At 42.7% G+C, this 23,856-nt stretch overlaps 1 protein-coding gene across 2 annotated transcripts in view; it reads left to right on the top strand.

The window, feature by feature from the left end:
• Nucleotides 1-23,856, top strand: part of LOC134793327 (radial spoke head protein 3 homolog) — a 44,716-nt gene that overhangs the window by 771 nt on the left and 20,089 nt on the right. The window contains exons 1-2 of one of the 2 annotated variants that reach the window (XM_063764865.1): nt 18,958-20,051; nt 22,621-22,711. In XM_063764865.1, coding sequence (XP_063620935.1) covers nt 19,351-20,051; nt 22,621-22,711 — 792 coding nt within the window. In that variant the 5' untranslated portion in view covers nt 18,958-19,350. Of the gene's footprint in view, nt 1-18,957; nt 20,052-22,620; nt 22,712-23,856 lie in introns of those variants that run through there. The other variant, XM_063764866.1, reaches the window with a different exon arrangement.

The raw sequence follows: 23,856 nt of genomic DNA, 5'->3' as shown, positions 1-23,856 counted from the left end.
TCGATTTATCGCCCCAGAAAACTCCCATATAGCAAATTTCATAGAAATCCCCGATCTTCCGAGATTCCCGATATATACAGGGTGTCCCAAACTTATGGGACATGAAGGGGAAGTACCTTAAATATCGTAGATAGTGTATTTTGCTCAAAGAAGACTTTATGTTATTTTTAAAAGTTAGTAATTCTGCATTCATAGATTTTCTAAAAATTACTTGCTTCGTCTGGGAATCGAACCGACTTAAATGTCAAAAAAAAATCATCCTACTTTTATGATGCCAATCGAAAGAATAGCTAAAAAATAATAACTCTGCTTAAGTAACATTGTATTTTAAAAGAAAGGAACAACGTGAAATTAATAATTTTAATCAAATTAAAAACATACATGAAACTGCCGTAGTCAATTAAGTGGGTATTTTTTTGTAAATTAATTAATTAAATGCTCAAAATGTGATCCCTCTTGTCTTACGCAAATCGCCAATCTTTTAATGAGTCCGCTGCCTGTTGATTTTCTTATCATTTTATGGTGAACACTCGATGTGATATGGCACAATTCTGTTTGCAACTCGCCCACGTTCTCGTATCGCTTTTTGTATAGCATATCTTTCACGTATCCCCAAAAGAAGAAATAATTCACCATAAAATGATAAGAAAATCAACAGGCAGCGGACTCATTAAAAGATTGGCGATTTGCGTAAGACAAGAGGGATCACATTTTGAGCATTTAATTAATTAATTTACAAAAAAATACCCACTTAATTGACTACGGCAGTTTCATGTATGTTTTTAATTTGATTAAAATGATTAATTTCATGTTGTTCCTTTCTTTTAAAATACAATGTTACTTAAGCAGAGTTATTATTTTTTAGCTCTTCTTTCGATTGGCATCATAAAAGTAGGGTGATTTTTTTTTGACATTTAAGTCGGTTCGATTCCCAGACGAAGCAAGTAATTTTTAGAAAATCTATGAATGCAGAATTACTAACTTTAAAAGAAAACATAAAGTCTTCTTTGAGCAAAATACACTATCTACGATATTTAAGGTACTTCCCCTTCATGTCCCATAAGTTTGGGACACCCTGTATATGTCGCAGTCGGATCGTATAATCCGCCGTATTACATTACGGCTAGCCGTTTTCAAAAACAGGGGCGTTTTGAAATGCGGCGGTTTAGCGATTAGCCGGATTCAATGCGGCTTAATGAGAATCCGCCGGAATGTATTCTGCGCCATACGTTCTTCAACACGGCTAGCCGTAATGTAATACAGCGAGTCATTAGCCGCCGCTTTGACAGTTTTTAGTTCCCATTTTTAACACTCTCAAATCTGGAGTTCGTCGGACTGTTTCTTTTCAAAAAAAAATTCCTTCGCAACTTAACTAGACGGAGCCCCGCGTTCGCGGGGCTCCTATTTCTGAGCGGTTTGCCCTTCGGGCATCTGAAGCTACCTAACGAACCTAACCTACGTACCTATTGATTTAGTGAGACGTCCGTGAAAACATTACACTTTGGGGAAAAAGCGTAGGTAGGTAAGTAGGTTAGGTTCGTTAGGTAGCTTCAGATGCCCGAAGGGCTAACCGCCCAGAAATAGGAGCCCCGCTTGCGGGGCTCCGTCTATTTAAGTTGTGAAGGAAATGTTTTGGAAAAGAAACACATGTAGTGCCATGGGACCATGGTAAAAATAAATTAAATTGCAAACATTGTCAAACTCCGGTTACGTAGGCGACCGAAAGAACTGGTCACTCTACAATCTAAAATAGTAGTACCTACGATGCGGCTAAACGTAGGCCGCCTTATTGAAGAACGTATCGCAATGACAATCCGGCTAATCGTCGAACCGCCGCATTTCAAAACGCCCCTGTTTTTGAAAACGGCTAGCCGTAATGTAATACGGCGGATTATACGATCTGACTACGACATTTATATACATATATATATATATAAATAAGTAAATGTACAAGAATTGCTCGTTTAAAGTTATAAGATTAGAGTCTGTGTTGAAAGAGAACAATCGTGGAACGTGGAATGTATGGACTCCCTTACATTCCACGACTCTTCTCTTTCCACACAGGATCTATACGTAGGTAGGGAACTATTTCCCAGACATGTTTTACAATGCAAATAAATTCAAAAGTGGAGTATTAGTATAAGATGATACACCAGTATGATGATCTTACATGACATACCTACACACGCTCTGACTCCCTGACTATAGACCGTGCTCAGATCATTTTGAATACCTCGTCCATTTAAAAACTTTTACTGCTAGTTAGACATAGCTACCAAGGCACACATTACATACTAGGTTTTCATCGTAAAGAAAAAGTACTTCATAATATCATAAATCATGTCGCATTCATACCGGAGCTTGCAGCTAAAGAACAAGTGCGAAAATTTACGACACAACGAAGTCTATGTGATATTTACATAATAACACATATTAATGAATGTCACCTGTCCACTGTAGTAACAACGACTTTAACCGTCCATCGCATCGTTCGTTATAGTTTATAGTGGACGAAGGTAAATTGTTATTAGTAGCGCTTATGTTCTGAAGTCATAAATCGTAATCATGCTATGCGGTATTCGGAAAGGACAAAAGGAAACGACCTGATTTGTTTGTCCGTGGCCCACGGCCGGTGGTCAGCAAAAGGCGTCTTCTAAACATTTATGTGGACCTTATGTCGGTGCGAAAAAGGCCCACCAAACTTAGAGGTGTTGTTGTTAGTTACAAAACTAACTCTTCACATCAAACTGACCACAACACTGATTGACTCTCCACTACAAAGTCATGTTTCTTATCATTGTTGGGAATGACTGCACTCTAAGAAACTCAGTTTTCATAGCTTTTATAAGCCCTGTATCTCATCTTTTATCAGTTTCTATGCCAGGTATATATATATTCCCTTCAGGAACTTATACCAGGTAGCTACGGTGCATTCCGCTAAGATTATCCACTCGATCGAACCACAAATTTCCATTATCTAAAGGATCATAAAAGTCTCCGAGATCATTCCATATAGAAAACATCGCATATTTGAGTAAGTATCACTTGGTCTGAAGAACGCAATACAGAAGTGTTTTTTCCGATCTCATACTCGGTTGCATATTCGGAATCTACTCTGTGCTTAACTTTTTTAGACCATTCTTTAATTTAAGCTTCTCTATGATTCCATTTACGTCATAAACAAGGATTAATGAGGCACGTTATAATTACTTAAGGTACTCCATCACGCCGGAAGATTATAATCGGAACCTTGACCCGTCCGGCGTGGCGTGCCCGCTGTGACTAGCTGACAATGAGCCACCACCCTGCGTCTTTTAGTGGGACCTTACCGACCCACCGAGCTATCCGCTCTGTGCATGACTGTGGCGCTGCTCTGGCGGCCATGGGACATTAATGAAATGAAAATCTTTATTTCAGGCAACTAATGGACCATACATAAATACCTTAAAACTAGCATACATATTATATAATGAAATATTTTAAAACTAAACTTTAAAAAACTAAACACTACATATCACATTATGAGGCACGTAATAATTACTAAAGACACTCCATCACGTTGACCCGGCCGTCGTCCGTGGCGTGACCACTGTAAGCTGCCAATGACCCGCGTAACATCTTCGGTCAAGGATCTATAGAGACGGGGTTTGAGACCCTAATACCGACTCTCCGAGCTATATCCAACCAAGCGGTAGTACAGTACCTGAAATAATATGTTACTCTTCGATGGTCACAAAAATATGTGACACGCACTTATGGCTCTACAAATAAGATAGTGCCAGATTTTTTTGCGGCCTTCGTTGTGTAACATATTATTGCAGGTGACTACTTACACGTCTAGATCTTTTTTCATTAACCATCAGATAAAAAATGAAACGCCCAAAGCGCACCGGCTGCGTGTACGTAGACGTGCGCGTGCGCTAAGAAAATGTTGGAGCCGTGCGCGCACTCGTCATCGTCACGCAAGCGGTGCGCCGCCTCTTACAAGGTTCTGTATGATGTGCCTACAATATTACGACGCGCACCTGCCCGTGCAACTCTACGCACACACACATCCGGTGTGCCTTTAATACTAAACATTTTTCAAGCAGTCGCAGTTAGAAGCCTTACTCATGGTTAGCAGTGGCTGGGCGTATAAGAGGTTATAAGTAGAGAATGACGCCTAAATTCAGGAGTTATTATTTGTATGGGAACTGCACGCCGACTGCACGCCACCAGCAACGTCGGCGTGCAGTCCCCGTACAAGTTGCAGTCCATCTGTACCGGCCCTTACTGGCGACTTCCAGCCTGCTATTCAACCATTTCAACCCGAGTCGTTCAATCCGCCTTCGTGTGAAGGTGGCAGGTGGTAGTGGGTGGTCACCGCTTGGACACTTATAAACGCCAACGCTGAGAGTAACGCCCTTAACCTTGCGACCTTGGCGAGGCCACTACCATCCCGCGTTCTAGGGTATAATAATAAATGCAGTATTTTATTTTGTACGCAACACTAGGGATTTACGAACAAATATATCCGTGAGACCTGTCTGGCAAATATGTCTGTGGGACGAATCTATGAATAAAGGCGGGAATTAGGAATACGTGCGTCTGCCGAAGATCTAACGGACATGGCCGTACGTATATGTTACTAGCTTTTATTTAATCTCATGGCCTGGAAAAAGTGAGAATAATATGAGGCTATGAGGTTTCTAGCGACTGTAATTCATAACATATTTTTAGCATACAGATACTAAAACGGTGGTTGTTTTATACTACACAAGTAGTCTGCAATTTTTTTTATTGGTTTTCTCATCTCTCATCAACTCTGTCGCCCACTAACAAGTAGTGACGCGTGTCATGAAGATTACTACGATTTAATATACTTACTCCTCATAATATTATGACTGTGTCTGTCTGTGCCCTTATCTGGCACCGACTAAACGAAATCTAACCGTGGACGTGGACTAAACGTGGCTAAGTGTTAGCGTGACGGCCGGGTTCTGGCGGCGACACTTAATCGCCTTGTTCAAATACTAGACTTAACTATTTTTTATTTTATTTTTTCGTTTAATAAATCTCAAAACTTTACATTCTTCGAAAAGTAATGAAATCTGGATATGAAAAAAAAACACTCAGGAGCATAGAGTTTCATTATAATATAGTTGGTTGTAAAATCTCCGTATCCTTCCGTATCTATTTCTTCTCATAAATGTGTCTACACTTAGGTCATCTTAAAATACTAAAATCAAATAACCCAAAACGAATGCGCAGTTGTAATAATTCCGATACATGTATGTACATACTTAAATGTCAAAGGGTTGCCGTCCCGCCCAACTCGAAATCTTACTCAATTAATACCGCCTTGAAGGTTATAGTTGTAAATAATATTAATATCTAGTGCCCTTGGCTCTATAAATCACCACTTGAACTGCTGTACGGATTGCTAACCCGATATTAGGCTCAATCATGAGTCATGATTCATGACTTCAAAGCATTATGGCTACCCTCTGACGTAAACTCTATTATATGAATATATAGGTTCATTAAATAATGATTGTTCAATTCCAAATATATACTTTAATGACTGTGAGTACGAGTATGACCTTTACCAAAAGCCGCACTCAAATCGGTTCATACGTTTGGGAGCCACAAGCCGCGATAAACTTTTTGCGATTTTACCATCATGTCAGCTGAAAGAGGTCCACTGCTGCTGCTGAATAAAGGCTTCCACCAAGGCTCTCCACTATGTCTAATTCCTGCGATCTTGACTAAATCATCGGACCACCTTGTTGAATGCCTTCTTTCTGACTCATCTCATCAGCCATCGGTCCTGGGTGTCTTGCCAGTGCCAGTTGTCAATTCTCGGGAATCAGTTAACGCGACGTCCGCCTGTGATGTGGCGGTCGCCCTCGTGATATAAACATACGGTGTTATTAGCGACTATTGTTCGGGAATGACTTGGCAAGTGTATGAATCGCGCAATCCATTATGGCCGCAGTGTTAGGTAAAATGAAAACGCACATTTTTTACTCGTCGACGTAACTTTATAAAACGGTTTGTATAATTTACTAGCTTCTGCCCGCAACTTCGTCTGTGTGGGATAATAATGATGGTTGAAAAAATATCCTATGTCCTTTCCCGGGCCTCAAACTATCTCCATACCAAACTATCTCCATATCAAACTTCATGTAAATCGGTTCAGCTGTTTAAGCGTGAAGAGGTAACACACAGAGTTACTATCGCATTTATAATGTAGGGATTAACAGGTATTGAACATTCCCACACCTACTGACAAAGCTCTCCAATAACTTGTGTTGTGACAAGAACCCTTACTGGAATCCGAACCTAGGACCATCGGCTCAGTTGACAAGGTACTACTGACTAAGTCAGACTGGCCGTCAAGTTATTTATTAACCTGTGTATTTGTCTACGAGTTTTTTTATTCCCTCGAAACTTTTAAAGTAGATACTGAATGGATTTTAATGATATTGATTGATTGATTCGCCGGAAATTGAAGGCTATCTTGTATTTCTATAAAATGTATAGCGGCGGTTGTAGAATAAAATTTTCACAGTGAAAATAAACATTCGATGAAACCTCTTTCATCGAATGTTTATTTTCTGTTTATGTTCAAAGCTACCAAAGCTCCTCAGCTAAATCGTGTAGTATGATATCGCTGTCACTGTTGCGTCACGTCATGTATGTCGCTTTACTAAAGACGAAACCGTAGCGCTACGAACTGCTACGCACGCTACGCAGGCCACGCGTGACGTACTTCCTGCCGCGTAGCCGCAAGGTCGCGGAACCTGTAATTACGGAGGTTCTCGAGGAAAACCTTACAACACCACACCGCACGCGAAGACCCAGAATCACTGCTGGAATTACTATAAATTAAAAAGTATATAAAAACCTCCGAATGACCCGACACATTTCTAATGTTCCACTAAACATAGTCAAATACAATCTTGCCTGGCAAAATTATCGACCATAACAAACAATTGAGAAATGCGACCTGTAGAGGAGAACTGCCGGACAGATATTATAAAAGCGTTTTTGCCCAAGTTCAATAAATTGAGACGCTTCGAGTAGCTCCAACCTTGAAGGGGTCCGAGGTAGTCTCATTACGTCTACCTGTTTGCTATCGCGAAACCTGATCGCACTAGCCGCAATAAGTAATCCAAACAAAGCCGAGCTAATGGCAACGATTCTTATGGCCGAGCGTTCATTCCCGTCATCACAAAAGCAGGCTTTTAAAAGTGACCCCGGTCTATTATAAGCCAATGACAGACTATCTTAAGCCGTTTGCGATAGTTCAATTCAAAATTATTATTATTATCTGTTTGACGGAGAGGAGGGTGCACGATGGCGGTGGGCGTAGCACCTCAATGTATTAACTTCACTGCTAAATTAGTAGGTACGCTACCAGTGCGTGAAATAAACTTTCGGACTCGTTAAATATACCAGTGCCCAACTAATCAATATTGGGTTGGGATGTATTTGGATTGAACTCAAATAAAAGGATCACATAAAATCGTTCAAATCTTTATTCAAGTCAAGCTAGGCCGGCTCCAACCCTACACCTCTGACCCGAGAAGATTTAAATCCTTCTCAATTGGAGAAGGGTATCCCAATATGGGACCGGCAACAAACTCGGCGGGACACATCTTTTCAAAACAACACTTCTCTTTATTTTTATTTTACAAAGGTAAGCTTTCTAATGATGCACAAAAACACTTAGCTAAATAGTTAAAGAGCGTTAGATTCTATAAGCTTTCAGAATAATCCTTCAGGTTTAAGCCTTCAGGAACGTGGCGATGTACCGAACTTCACCCAAGTTAAAGGCGTTCAAAAGTCTTCTACCTGTCATCTTCGTTCAACAATACGCCAATAGACGGCGTTACTCTCTACGCAACTTTATTAATCTCATTACAACTAAGTAATACGTAGCCAAACATTGCTAAACGATTTTATACAGGCGTCTAAAACTATGAACGGTAACGCTACAATACGTCCTTCTGGAGTCACGCTCCGACATATTCATTAATTTTCTAAATATAGGTAGTCTGTTATGCCTAAAAATAACGTCAGTGACAGACAGTATTGTGATACGACACACTTAATGGATGCCAGGTCATGCACATACAGTATTTATGGTACAGCTAACGCAATTAGATGAAGACCACTTAACGCAAATAGTAAAAGTGGAAATTACTTTTGGCATACAATCGTTCATATCGTTAACTGTGTATAACTAGCAACTCGTAAACTTTATTACAAAGACGTAAACACACCGATGGTCAGCTACGTGGCTACGAGTAAGTGGTAGTACCATCGTCCCTGTTAACTGACTTATCGTGTGCCTTGATGCAACTTCATAAGGCCTACCAGCAACAAGGTAGGCAAACAGCCTACCACCAATTAGTTAACAGCAGTAGTAGTTCAATTAGGAGTGTTGCTGTTAGTGCAGTCGCATAGTCTAATAAAACATGGTCTTCTCTTCCCAGAGTGACACAAGCCTACGTCACAATAACATTGCCACTATATATAACGCTATCGCATATTATCATATAGCGCTGTCGCATGATGACGTAGGCTTGTGTCAGTCACGTGACCACGAAAAGACGGGAACTCGGAGTAAATATCTATGGAGTAGAGACGCGCACTAATTTCTATCTGAAAAATTCTGTCGTTTTTGGTGCGGGGGACGAGGTAACGCACACAAATAATGTTAACACTAATGCATTTTTAGCATGCGTCGCTACACACGCACACGACAAAATTATCAAACACTAGCAAAAACTATATTCACACAAGTACAAGAACAAACACAGACAACCCTGTCCGTGAACGAGATGACGTCAGTTCTAAGTAAACCTAGATAGTGCGAGGGACGCGCCGATAATATTATCGATAAAATTGACAATGAATTTTAATTTCTGATTTTATCAATTATAATAATAATACAATATCAAGTCTTTGTACCAGCATTTTACTAACTTTGAATTTATGTATTGTTTAGATGTTATTTCTAATAGTTTGTCAATTTGTTTAGGGCGAATCTTGCAAGCTGATATAGAATGATTTTTTATTATCAGTTCATGAGTTAATATTTTTCATATCTCATGCTCTGAAAGTGGGTCGTTGTTGTTCTAAAAGGTGCGCAGAAAGTGATACGTTTATGCTCTAGCGCAGAAAAGTAGTGTACTCCTCTGCGTCCCCGTCCCACGAACAACTGGGTGGAAACAAAATGGAAAAATAGTGTATTTATTTCCTCGCTTGGAACAATTGGTAATTGTTTAATTTTACTAATCCCACGTTGATCCTTTTTTTTATAAAAAATGATGTAAGTAAATTGTTAAAACAAATTTTTCTTGTTTCTTTCGTTGAATTCTATTTACTCGATTTCGTAAGGCGGGAACCAACAGGAATACACCAAAAATATTTTTTTAAACCTTACACTTGCGTAAATTAGCAAAGGCAAAATCTTATACAGCCACAGTTAAACCTTTGTACGATATTAAATTGGTTTTTAAAGTTATTTAGCACTATATTCATGAAAATAAAATAAAATACAAGATAAAATTTTTGTTATATTATTAATGAAATAGTTATTTAATATTTAAAATACTTTTATCATGTTATTACGTGGTGCGGTGCACCAAGGTCGCGGTGCGGTCCGGTAGCCTGTTGCGGCTTTTAGAACGAAAAAGTATAAAATTAAAAAGTAAGAGGCAATCCCGCTGATTTTCATACTATAATGTACAAACCATTTTAAAATTACTGCAGTTTGTTAAAAAATGTGTATTTTCGTAAATATTGCAATCTAAATGATTTTCGCTAGGGGTTATTAATCTTTACACTTGTAAAGTCTCCGATTGCAAGTAAGTCCTAATGAAAAAAATCATGGCCGTAGGTCTATTAGGTACTTCAAATGCTGATTTTGCGAAATTGCCTTGTCTTGTTTGGTTTCCTCGCATTCGATATGAAAAGTAGAGTGTTTAACTCGGGTGAAAGGCACCATTTCCGTCTCGGACTATTGGCGCTCTCACTGCGTTCGAGCGCCAAACTACCTCGACAGAAATGGGTGCCTTTCAACCCTTGGTTAACAATCTACTATTACATGTTGGTTTACTTCTGAAAGCAATGCAATATACTATCGAGCATGCAGATCTGATGACAGAGATGGAACGCGGCCATAGGATGTCATTTAAGGGATATTGAGTAGGGGATAATTAGTATATATATCGGCGGTAGATCGTAAAATCGGGCATATCGAGATATTCCTAGGCATATCATGAAACGCCGCCATTTAATAATCTGCCTTTTGCATTTTTTTCCACGGCTATTGCTGCATTCTATGTGGCATTTGGAGCAGAATGCGTAGGTACTAGATAGGTACTAAAATCATACGCTACCCAAACACGTACTATAAGTAGGCTGTCAAGCCATTTCAATGGTTATCATTTGTTAAAATTTAGGACATCCTACTTATTCGATATGCCTAAATGTTGAGGTTTGAACGGTATGGCTGGTGGTCACTAGTCAGATCATGACATGCCGGCGTTTCATGATCTGCTTAGGAATATCACACCTTGAAGTTAGCACGATATGGCTGGTGGTCACTAGGCAGATCATCATCTGCCTAGGAATATCACTCCTTGAGGTTTGTACGATATGGCTGGTGTTCGCTAGGCATCATGAATTCATGACCATCTGTATATTATTCATTATGTTTATATCGATTTTACCGATATTGGTTTTTATGGTGTCCCATCACTAATATTGGTACGGTGATACCAGAGTAATAAATTAAAAGTGCCTATTTATGGAAAGTGACAGCCGTAAATACCTTAAATTAATAAGATATTGTTACTACTTCGCCATTGGTACTACTTTTAGACGACTTGTTGCCAAATTGGGTTGCCGTTCTGTCAGAGAGGAGATGGCGGCCTACCTCCAGCCTTGCCAGGTAGGTTTTGGTACACCTTTGGGGTGCGAGGCGGCAATCCACGCGACAAGGCATTTTTCAATGAAGCACGAGCACAGCGATACTGTCATCGTGAAACTAGACTTGAAAAATGCATTTAATTCTGTCGAAAGGGATGTAATTCTACAGCAAGTAAAACTTCGCACCCCCCACCTGTATCCATTTCTTTTTCAGTGCTACGCCTTTAAAAGCAACCTTTTTTATGAGGGCACTGTAATCGCCTCACAGGTCGGAGCACAACAGGGCGATCCATTGGGGCCTCTCGTATTTTGTCTGGCAATCCAAAGTCTGATAGCGGCATTAGAGTCGCCTCTGAATGTCTGGTACTTAGACGATGGGACCTTAGGAGGTGACTCTGATGTCGTATTTAATGACGTTGCCAAGCTTTTGCCAGCACTACGAGCTATTGGGTTGGAGGTGAGTTCCTCAAAGTGTGAGTTGTATGCTTGCAGCCCCCTGGCGTTAAGCACCTTGTCCAAATTTGAATCTTTGCTGCCGGGCGTAAAGGTTATTAGTAAGGTATCTTTTGGTCTTCTTGGTGCGCCAATTTTTCCTGAAGGTGTAAGTTCGATGCTTCAGGCAAAGACATCCGCTTTAGGGTCTTCCTTTGAACGTTTAAAGCATCTATCGGCGCATGTATCTCTTACGCTACTGCGTAACTGTTTCTCGATGCCACGCATAACTTATTCTCTGCGGACGGCGCCCACTTGGATGTTTAAGCAAGACACAGAGGACTACGACACCGTGCTCAAACAGGGTCTGGAAGGTCTATTAAACATCCAATTGGTCGATGAACAATGGCACCAAGCAACACTCCCCATTCGGTATGGGGGTTTAGGTATCCGTCGTATGCATGACATTGGAGTTGTCTCGTTCCTTGCTTCCTCTCATGCTTCGGCGGGCCTTGTGGCGAAGATTCTCTCCATGAACAGTGGCAACATCTGCCTTCCTTTCCTGCAGGAGGCCCTTGACGAGTGGTCGACTCGGTCGTCTGGAGGGACGCACCCGAACAACCCTGCTTCACAGAGACTCTGGGACGACATCTTGTGCGAGCAAACATATTCGCAATTGCTGGCTCAAGCGGGCAGGATTGAAGATGTGGCTCGGCTTAAAGCGGTGGGGCAACCTGAATCAGGGGCCTGGTTGCAGGCACTGCCTTCGCCACATTTGGGGACCCTACTCGACAACGACACCCTGAGAGTAGGAGTCGCCTTACGGCTGGGTTCCAAGGTGTGCGAGCCCCATCGCTGTATATGTGGAATGGCGGTGGAAGCGAATGGGCACCACGGCTTGAGCTGCTCCCGGGCTGCAGGGCGGTTCCCGAGACACCATGCGATCAATGATTTGATACGTCGCACCATGGTCTCGGCGAACGTGCCTTGCATTCTGGAGCCTCAAGGCTTAAGCCGTACAGACGGGAAGCGCCCGGACGGCTTAACGCTGGTTCCGTGGGCCAAAGGCCGCTGCTTGCTCTGGGATGCAACCTGCGTGAGTACTTTTGCGCCTACTCATGTTGCTCCCGGTAGCCGGCTGGCAGGCGCAGCCGCGGCAAATGCCGCGAGGCTCAAGCGATTAAAATACGCCAACCTGGAACCAGCGTACGATTTTGTTCCGGTCGCGGTGGAAACTGCGGGGCCGTGGTGTTCGGAGGCCAAGAGGTTGATTAGAGACTTGGGGCGGCGTCTACGTGACAGAGGAGGCGATCCCCGTTCAGGCTCCTATCTAGTCCAACAGATATCGCTTGCCATCCAGCGCGGTAATGCCGCTAGCATCTTTGGCACTTTTGGGCTGGGTGGGGGTCGGAATGGGGCTGATAGTGTAAGTAGGATAGTATATTAGTAATATGTTTAGATTTTAAGTTAGGAAATTGCATGTAAATTATTTAAGTAGATTTTAAGATTGACTTTGTATTTGTATTTGATGAATCAATATTGTAAATACCTTATAAGATATTTGACATGTTAAATAAAACTAGTGGCTCTGTGAGCTGTAGACCTCGCGAGCAGAGCTTGAAATAACATGGTGCTAAGAGCTTTAAATACAGTATAGTAAATTAAAGAAAAACAATACGAAATTTATGTGTAAAAAAATACAAAAAGTTATAATATCCCAGCATACAATTACTGGGGATCGAACCCAGACCCTCTGTGCAAACAGAAAAATCGAACGTTTACAAACTGAGCCAAATAGTTCTTAGATGGGTTGACGAAATTTAGCTACTCCTTCTCAAATTAAAATTAGTTAAAATTAAATATCTAAATACCGCCTAAACCAGCGATAATTTTTTTCTGCATTTTTTGCTATTAACTCTGTAAACATGTTTCAAAAAGAAAAAAAGTCTTATGATATCAATACGACTATTTGTTTAGGCGCCAGGTATCACGACTCCGCCATTTTTTAAAATTTCCAAAAACCGGATTGACAAAAAAAATTTATTTAGTCATAAAATTCGGTCACAAAATTTCACGAGAATCGGTTAAGAATTGCGACCTGTAGAGGAGAACATCCGGACATACGAAAGCAAAATGCCCGAGTCAAAACGTAGACCTTCGCTTCGCTTCGGTCAACAAGCAAATCTTGTCAGTAAAAAAGGCGCGAAATTGAAATTTTCTATGGGACGATATCCCTTCCCGCCTACATTTTTCAAATTTGCCGCCTTTTTCTACTGACAAGATCTGCTTGACCAGCTATATGTAGAAACTAAAGGAAAAATTAATTTAAAAAAAAGAGTCTATCGGTAATTTTACGTTATTTAGGGGTTGTGCACAAATCACGCGAGATGTTTTCGACTACTTTTTGATTTTTGATTTGATTAAATAGATTAGGTTGATATGAAACTAAGGTGTTATATAAAAATAATGTGTTACATAAATTATATGTGACGTCCCACGGGTAAAGGTACCTTATGGGGGTTGGCGCTTACGCTATTATTAACGCCGCTCCAATATTATTGCGGCGCCATGCGACGTAAGCGCCGGCCGCCATAAGGTACCTTTTTCCATGGAACGTCACATATAACAAAAAGCAACGCAAATAGGGCATATTACTGCAATGTTCTGCCGCCAGAGTGTAGCACTAAGCTAGCTAGTAAATTTTCTCTTTTCTCTTTATCGCTCAAATACGCAATAGTGATAGAGATGTTAGATAACGAAATTTAAATTTTCTTGTTCCGCGGCGGACCCCCAGATTGTGATGGATTGTGGTAGTCGCGCCCCCTACGCAGAGTTTCGCATAATATTTCCTATTAGAAATTCTACTCGTACCTAATTAATATTTAGAAAGTCTTCTTTAGAATTACCCTAAATTAGATCTAATATCATATCACTGGTATCACTGTCAGATTGACAATGTTTTTTAGTTATTTGCAAAGTTAATGCACTATTTGATAATATTTAGATGTAATAGTACTTACATATTGTAATAATTAAAAGCCGGTTTATAGCTGACTGACGTTTATTGTCAAATCATCTGAAATCTCATGTGCCAGTATAGTAACAACCTTTTTACAATCGTAGCATCTCTCCCTCTTAAGTTAGCTACCCGGGAAAATAAAATAAAGTTTTAACTAAACGTTTAAACGATTTACCATAATAGAACACAACTAGAAACATAAACACAACTAATACTATTTACTGACTAACACTATACCTACTTAGCTAGACTTTTGGGCCCGCATCCAAGCGCGCAACGCACGGGCGGAAGCATCGAGCGGTGACGCGGCCGGAGCAATCCGAGCATCCGCCGGTGGCGTCAGGACACCCGCTAGCGGGAAGGTGCTGCGTCAAAGGCTGCTCCCTGGTGCTGCCTGAACTTCACCGTCCGATGCATCCTCAAACGCTTCGTCAGCACCCACACCTTTAATCTACATGCCTTCGCCATTCGATTCCCTGACCCATATCAATCGTATAAGAAACTGGACCAGTTTGCGACTTAACCCTACCTTCCGACCACTTCTCCCCTCTTATGATCACTGTTACGATAGGTATTGGAAAAGAAACGTATTAAGAGCGGTAGGTACGTCCGCGCCTTCGTGCAGAGCTCTTTTCATAGCTTCTTTAATTGTTTTTACCACATTTTTACCAGCACCGTTGCCTTATGGCCTGTATGGTGCTGACGTAACGCGCTTAATACAATTTTCTACAAAAAACTTCTTAAACTCATTAGAATGGCGGACCTTTGTCGGTCACGAGCTGCTCAGGAAAGCCAAACCGCGCAAATACGGATCGAAACGCAAGGAAAGTTGTACGAGCGTCCGTGTTTCTCATCCTCACAGCTCGCGGCAGACGGCCACCCAAACAGAACCTAACCATAAATTCTATTTAACACGGAATCCTTCTGCGTTTCCTCTTTGAAACTAACTGGTAACGAATCTTCAACTTATTGAACATAGCTTACAGTCTCCGAGGCCATAGGCGCTGCTATCAACATAATGCGCGTTTAAGTATCTAACAAAACTTGTTTCGCCTCTAAAAAGGCCTGCTTACAAGCGGAATCCCATTTCCAAACTCTGGTTCTTAACAACGCATGCAACGGATGCAACAAAGGGCTTACATTTGGTATAAACTTTCCGTAATAATTCAACATCCCGAGAAAACTTTTAAGTTGCGATACGTCTTTCGGTTCTGGAGTATTGGAAATGGCCTCTAGCTTAGTCGGATCTGGTCGTAAACCATCTTTGTTAATAATGAAACCTAAATAATTTACTTTATCTTATAAGACCTTACAATTTGCTTAATTTTAAGGTCATTCCCATGGTGCGTAAGCGTTCAAGTACAGCGCGCAAGTTTTGCATGTGCGACTGTTTATTAGGCCCGGTCACGCAAATGTCATCCAGGAAAACAACACAATTAGGAATCCCGCGCAGAGTTTCCCCCATAAGCTTTTGGAACTTCTCCGGAATGCACGAAAGCCCATACGGTGTGCGACGGTACACAAAAGTATCCACATTAGTGATGATTGCAGTGTAGGTACGGCTGCAAGTCCTCCGTCAACATACACTGTTCGTAAGCGTGACGTAAATCCAGTTTAATGTACTGCTCCCCCCCGCTAAGATTAGCAAACAGCTCCTCTATGCGAGGTAAAGGATAATAATCACGCTTAAGCTTAGGATTTACCGTCACCTTGTAATCACCACAAATGCGCAATTCTCCATTCTGTTTCACTACCGGTACTATTGGGGTTCCATAGTCAGAATGATCAACGCGGCACAGGGTTCCGTCGCGCTCCAGACGTTCAAGTTCGCGTTCAAACCGTTCGCGCAACGCGAGCGGTACCGGCCTCGCACGAACATAAACAGGGTCGTGGTCTGTGAGCTGTAATTGAATGCTTTTTTTACAAGTACCTAATTTATCCGTGAACACCTCTGGGAACTCACTACACAGCTGGGTCACCAGACTGTCCTCCTTCACTATCTCATTTATAGTTATCTGGTTGACCTTAAGAGCACGTATCCATTCACGACCCAAAAGGGGCCGCCCTCCGTTTGGAATGACATACAATGACAAGTTAGTTGCTCTGATACCGTTTAGCGCAACGTCAACCGATAAGTATCCAAGGGCTCCGATTGGTGACCCAGAGTAGCCGCGAAAGAAAATATCATTAGGATTAATTATTTTATGAGCAAACTTCTGCTTATATAAGTCCTCATTAATAGCAGAAATACGACTACCCGTATCGATCTCACAAACAAAATCTTGTCCGTCCACATTCAATGTAATAAAATAAGGTTTGTTACCTTGAGGTGACACTTGAATGTTAAATAAATCCTCATCAGATTCTTCGTCCATGTAATTTTGCCGTCCGAACTGTCGACGAGCCTCATCGCGTCCTTGACCGCACATCACCTTCAAGTGACCGCGCGTGTTGCATTCATCACAGTTGTAATGCATATATTTACACTTGTCCGGCCGGTGCGCCTTCCCGCACCGCCAGCACTGCGCCTGGTTGCCGCGCGCCGTGCCGCCCCGGACCGCGGCCGCGCCGCCGCCGGCTCCGGGCCCGCGCCTGTCGCGCCGAGCACTCGCGTGATGCAAACCTTCACCAATATCGCCGCCGCCGCCGTCGCCGCCCGAGGTGCTCGCCGGCGCCACCACTGCGCCGCTCACCTCCGCGTGCTTCTCCGCGGCCTCTAGGGCGAGAGCCAGCTCCACCGCTTCTTTATACTGAATATTTTTTTCAGCGAATATCCGAGATCGCATCGCCTCGTTTGCCAGTCCCGACACGAACTGGTCGCGCAGATTCTCCTCGAGCTTGGTGCCGAAACTGCAAGTGCTCGCTAAATGCTTTAAGTTCTGCAAATATTCTGCGAGCGGCTCGCCGAATCGCTGTCGGCGCAGCCTAAAGACGTGCCGCTCGGCGATCTCTGATCGCTGCGGTTCCAGGTGATCAGTTAATAATTTTACCAGCTCTTCAAATGTTTTGGCCTCAGGAAGTGTCGGTGAACACAAATCGCACATAAGAGCATACGTGGCATGCCCGACAACTGTTATCAGCAGAGGCACCTTCAGTTCGGTCTTCACTTCATTTAATACCATGTACTGTTCCACTCTGCGGATATATGCCGGCCACTGTTTAGATGTCAAGTCAAACGGTTCCAACTTCCCGAAAGGCATTTTGAAATACTAAATAGCCCGATAAATTAACTGAAAACACAAATAAAATCCGAAATCCTGTCGCCAATGTAATAATTAAAAGCCGGTTTATAGCTGACTGACGTTTATTGTCAAATCATCTGAAATCTCATGTGCCAGTATAGTAACAACCTTTTTACAATCGTAGCACATATGATAAGAAACGTGTTCTTTTTGTAGACTAGAGGTTTCCGATCTCATTTTGCACGAGAAAACGCTGCAATTCGGCATTTTCGGCTCCTATCATTCCGCTTAGACTGACGTTTGCTGAATGGCGTATGACGTGTGGCAACTAGTTTTATATAACCTCCTTGACCGGCGGCCGCGATCTTTTTGCAGAGGGGAACGCCTGTTAATGGCCGCTCCATAGATATTTACTCCGAGGACGGGAAGAGAGTACCAGGCGGAGTATATTATCATACCATGTGCAGTCGCCATCAGATACATACATAGGTAGGCACCTATCGGAGCGGCTCGAACATGCACTTTACGTCTTGACAGTAGAGGGTTTGGTCAGATATTTGTGAACACCTTGGCCGCTTCGATATATCTGTAGGCGACTGTAGAACAATTGCAAGGGCGTTGCAATCTAACCCAACACAAGTGACAGCGGTAATCGAGGCAGTAATCACATGTTATATCCGTATCAGTAGGGTAAAGGTCGTCACGCGGCAGTTCCCACCGAGCGCGAGCGGCCCTTCGCCACGATGAGACAACACTGTATCGACTTGTATATTATTATTATTGCAAGCCTATTGTGTCCCACTGCTGGGCAAAGGCCTCCCACCTCTTCTTCCACTCCTCCCGATTTTGAGTCTCTCAAAAACAAACCTGCTGTATCGACTTGATAAATAAAATAATAACTCTATTAAAAATATGCCAGTCGGGTGCCATCAATCTCATACGGAAATTATTCTGAGAACTAATAAGTCACTATGGCGGAAACCTACATTTCTATAAGAAATCCGTCGATTCGTTATACCTACACTTACCTACATCATAAACTGCAAATAGATAAATATTGTAAAACGTCGGTTAAAGAATAAAATATCATGCTCTCCAGTACCCGAGACCAGGATCACAACATTAGAATGACACATCGAGTACTTTTGAAGGGTTTAGTCAATAAAAATACATCCAAACGACGTTACTATCAATTTAGTATCTTAGAGACAGTTGTCGTACGGCACAAGTAAACTTATACTTTACCTGTTGAGTTTAAGTATTATTTCCCCTGTTCCGTGCGTTTGTAGTTCAATCTACTATACTGACGACGTCGCGTCAGCTGATCGATGATTCACGCCGGCCTATTTACCAGGACAATCATATGTGGACGAGCAGCGCAATACAAACATTAAAGAAAAATCGTCAAAGTGCATTAAAGGACTCGGAACGGCTTGTTCTACAAATAACATAATGACGTCGTAAATGCACAATTACCGGCGCTTGTTAATAGTGTATGAGCTATTTGTTGTACAAACTGCAATCATGTAATCGCGAAAGGACTAACAGCAACACTTTTAGCCATAGATGGACGTTAAGTAATTGCAAGAAGGTATAGGATCTGAAAATGAACAGTGTGGATGGTAGTCAGACGGTGCGTGCCAGTAACTGACCATTCGTAACCCTTATCGCTTCGAGATAAGGACTAATGGTCAGTCGTCGGCGCGCGTGCGCGGCTGACCGGCGGCGACCACCGCCGACCGCCAGTGATCGTTAGCCCGCGCCGCGGCCGCCCGTGCAGCATGTGACAGGATGCCGCCCGTGGACCTGTCCGAGGAGGCGTTCACGGTGCTGCAGGACCCGCCCGTCAACGTGGTGCGGCCGCTGCCACGCGCCGACATGGTCGCTCCGACACCACACTCCCTACTGGACCCGAAGTTCTCCCGCGCGCTTGATTTCAAACTTCGCCGGTTGAAAGAGAAAGAGATACTCCAGGCGAATTTACGCAGACCTACACGGAGAGCGCGCGCGGCGCCGCTTGCTGCTTCCAATCCGAGCTTGGGTTCCAAAGCGCATAACTGTGTTGAAGGCATGAGCAGATCACATCCACGTATCGATGTGATAGCGCCTGAAGAAGATGCTTCGCCAACAGGCCCGCCAGCGGAGGGTTCTCCGTCGCCGGGGCGTGGTAGCCGGCGCGCTAGACGCCACGCGAGTCCTGGCGAGCGGCCGCGCTTCGTCACGACTGTCAAAGTTGGGCAGTTCCTTCCTCCGCCGCCTGAGTTAGCGGAGCTTCTTGGCCTGGAATCTCTGTACCCAGCACCAGCGCCTGTAGTTTACTCATACGCGAGCCGGCCGAAGGCGGTAGCCGGGCGTAGTAAACGCGCGGCGCCAGAACGTAAGGAGGCGCCGGTGGCGAAGCGGCCAGCAGCGGGCGATGTGTTCAGCGGGGTCCGGGCGCTCATTGCTGGCGTGGCCGGCCTGCGACACATGGTTGAACAGAGCGATACCACGTATGTCCTCACTTCCCACTTTGTTGCACAAGATTCTTTATCACATTACTAAGACGCTCCTGCTGGCGGAGGCCAGCTTATATCTGAATGTCAATTTATCTAGGTATTGGTCCATAATTCATAATCTCTTAGGTTAGGTTGCAAAATTGCACGGACACATAATTTATGGAGACAAACACAGCAAATCGAAAGGCAAGGCATTCCATGTTTGTATTCTTATTAAGTGTAAGGTATTCCACAATAGCATCGAAACTACAGAGCCAGTGTTGATGATGTGTCAATATTCAATGATTGCCATGTAGTAGGGGTAGGTTAGGTTCGCATATTAGCGAAGACAATCTGTAGTCGTGTAGTTTTAAAACTTGTTACTTATGAATATGTGTTAAACACGACTACCATTTCTACATTTCCATGGCAGTCGGCAATTACCCTTCACCTATATTCAATGGTGTATGAACGGAACTGACACATTTCCGTTTGACGAGGTATTCTATCTGCGACTGACACGACACTCAAGCACGAACCAAACAAATTCAATCATGAAACAGCGCCGAGGCGCGATCGGTGGCGGTTGATTCTATTGCATTACATGGCTGTTCATCAAACAACTTTCACACAATACAACGCGGAGCACAAAACACAAATCCTTAAACTAAGATAATCAAACGTGCATAGAATTTATTTGGCACTATAGCGTAATGTACACAATGATGGCAACACATTCTGACTAATAGTTTCCAACGTAGAGAGTCGATAGTCGCACCCAGTCGCATACTAAAATCTATCTCTAAGGCTTACCTCTTCAGTTAGCTGCAGAACGAGCTAAGCAGGTGAGGTGTTCAAAATCCTCTTGCTAAAATAAGCTGCCTACTTTTGCTGCCGATTGTACTAATTTAAAATTCAATTCTGCGAGTAAACCTCAAGGGTTATTTACTTATTTCACAACTCAATAAAGCATTAACAGTGACACAGTGACGTACTATTCTTTACCAAAGGTCAGAGTCACGCTGGTCTGTCTTTAGCGCAGCGCTCCATGGTCGTGTGAATTGCTGTAGGTACCTACTGTAAACCGGGTCGGCATGATAAGTGTGAATTTTTAACACGAAATTGACAAGTGATAGACTCGGTATGCCTCCGTACGACGAGTGGCCCAGAGAACTGCCAGCTGAGAGTAACATTAACGATTCATGGCCGAATTGGGGTCGGCCATTATTGAGTCGGGCCCTCGTTCGTGGACTTCGTGGTGCTTATCTTATCACAATGCCACTTTATTGCAGTTTTTAGTTGGCATTCGGAATGGGAATGATTCTAGCACCGCGATGTGATGAAGCGCGAATATTAGCGGATTTGATTGGAGTTTGCTATGGATCAAATTGAAAATACTCAGTATGACAAACGAATTGTCAGTAAATTTTGCCATAGGTTAGGTACCTACTAAGAAAAAAAAATTAAAAAATCGTTTATTCTCATGCTTACTTACATTTGCGGTTTGTTGGCAGACGAGGCTCCTATTATAATTAGTTTATGTAAGTATTAGGTAGTCTATTTATACGTAACTTAAACTTATCTACTTAACCCTTTACCGCATACGTAGCCCTATACGGCATTTATAATTTTAAAAACTATTGATAGCTATTAAAGTTCATTTTTAAACAAATACTTTTTATTTATGGCATGAAGTAAGGGGTCAACTCTATGATCTGAGCGTACAGTATAAAAACACTTAGTGTATGGTTTACATATTTATAGGTTGCACTTGATATTTTATCTTATTTAATAGAAAACTACTTAATTTCTTTTTAAATGTTTGTTTAGTCATCCTTGTGGTCTTTAAATCCGACGGTAACTCGTTATAGATCTTAGGGACTAAAATAAATATTTCCTACATCTCTGGCCACAAAAAGGCCATAAGAAGGTACCTACATTATAAAAAAAGCTTTAAACCAAAAAAATGGTAGGTATATACTTACTGATTTTCAGAATCTCAAGATTTATTTATTCTGACTAAGTGTCACTAAGTAGGTACATCAACTCAACGATTTGGCCCTTAGAGGATATAACCAACGGAGACGCCATGTCTATAATTTCCGGTACAAAATAGTCTGCCGTTTTTTGCGGGGGAGGGGCACATCAAATGTATACGTAACGTAAACATAACCATGTCAGATAAACGTCAGTCCATACATGTGGTTGACATGTCGTTGACCATTGGCCGCCTATTTTCGACAGAGGGGAACGCCTGTTAATGACCACTCCGTTGGTTTTATTCTCTAAGATTTGGCCCGTAAACACAGACCTATCATGATGCCAGTTTTTTGCACAGCTGAAAATAAAATACACCTAGTAACCTGATCTGCTGTCTTTTATCTCCGACTGAATTAACTACATACTGTTCCGTGCTGTCTCAAGACAGTCAAGGCGTGAGACTGGAAGAGGACATAACGTGACAGTATATTCCCCACTTCCAGTATCAAATTCAAGGACGTATCCAAACTCAGAGGACACGGTCGTGGGACGCCTTGAAAATGTTTGGTAACCTCTGATCTAAATTAGTGTGTTGTTGTTGCAGCGGCAGTATGGCGACAGCGGGCGGCGGCAACCTCATGCACGACAAGCGCATCGTGCGCGGGAGCACCTTCGCTGCGCACCCCCAATCTCACGTAAGTTGCTTTTTGTTTTTGAGTGCCTGATCTAAGTTAGGAGATTGCTCCTCTAACTATCGTTTGGACACCGCACCGGGGCGCCACGGAGGTTCCCGAAGGGACGCCCCGGGGGAACGTAAGATCTACTGTTGCTTCGACTTTTTAAACTGCTCTCCTATGATTGTACATCATGTGCTAACTACAAGTAATCAAAGTGGATATAATTTTGCAATATGAAATCAATCTGAAAGTCGCTAGGGACCTCATGCTATTGCACCGTGACAAGGTACTTACCACAAATGGTACTGAAATTAAATTCCTTGACCGTACAATATAATACAACGACGCGTTCAGGGTACTGTTGCGGCTGCCGCGATACTGCAGCGCGTCGGGCATGGCACGCCATAATTATAATGGGACCCGGGTATGTCCTTAAACTCCAAGACCTTACGTCCAAGACCACCGGTGGACGGGCAGCAGTGTCCCTCAAATTCGGTGTACTCGACTGCGATCGCCAACCCGCCTGCCAAGCGTGGCGATTATGGCATTCACCCCCCCAAAGTGGGAGGCCTATGTTCAGCAGTGGACGTCTTATGGCTGAGATGATGATGATGACAATACAATGCTCAACTTTAGGAAGAAACGTCTAAAGCATTGTGTAAACCATAAATAAAACAACCAGTCAGTATGATTTGAATAAGCCGACAGCACCTAATACACGGTGACACGGTGAGCGGCGTTGACTGAGACTGTTGGTTTCCTTCCTAAGCTTTTTACCACATTGTATCGTATGTGTTTTGTTTACTAACATTTGTAGCGCGAATTATACCAACTGGAAAATAAATACCAACTTTGGTTAGCTGAGGTTAAAAATTAATTATTTGATTTGCGTGCGCACTAAAATCGCGCCGAAGATACGGACGTAAAATTAGTAGGTACCTAGGTAAGTTTTAATAACAAAACTTCCGTGAGACACAGACATATTAAATATATTAAGAACGGGTCACTCACGTATTTTTAGTCGAAAAACGCTCGACATGTTTCACTCCGTACCGAGGAGTGTCATCAGGAGCTTGCGTTTACGGTGATTGTACCCGTGGTGGTGGTTAACCGTGATTGTGTTGGTCAGTGCCTAGAAGCTGGAAAACTGTTTTGGGTACTAC

This window comes from Cydia splendana, chromosome 9 (genome assembly GCF_910591565.1).
Source record: "Cydia splendana chromosome 9, ilCydSple1.2, whole genome shotgun sequence".
NCBI lineage: Eukaryota > Metazoa > Arthropoda > Insecta > Lepidoptera > Tortricidae > Cydia > Cydia splendana.
Note: the sequence above shows the minus strand (reverse complement) of the source record. Positions and strands in the feature narration are given on the sequence as shown.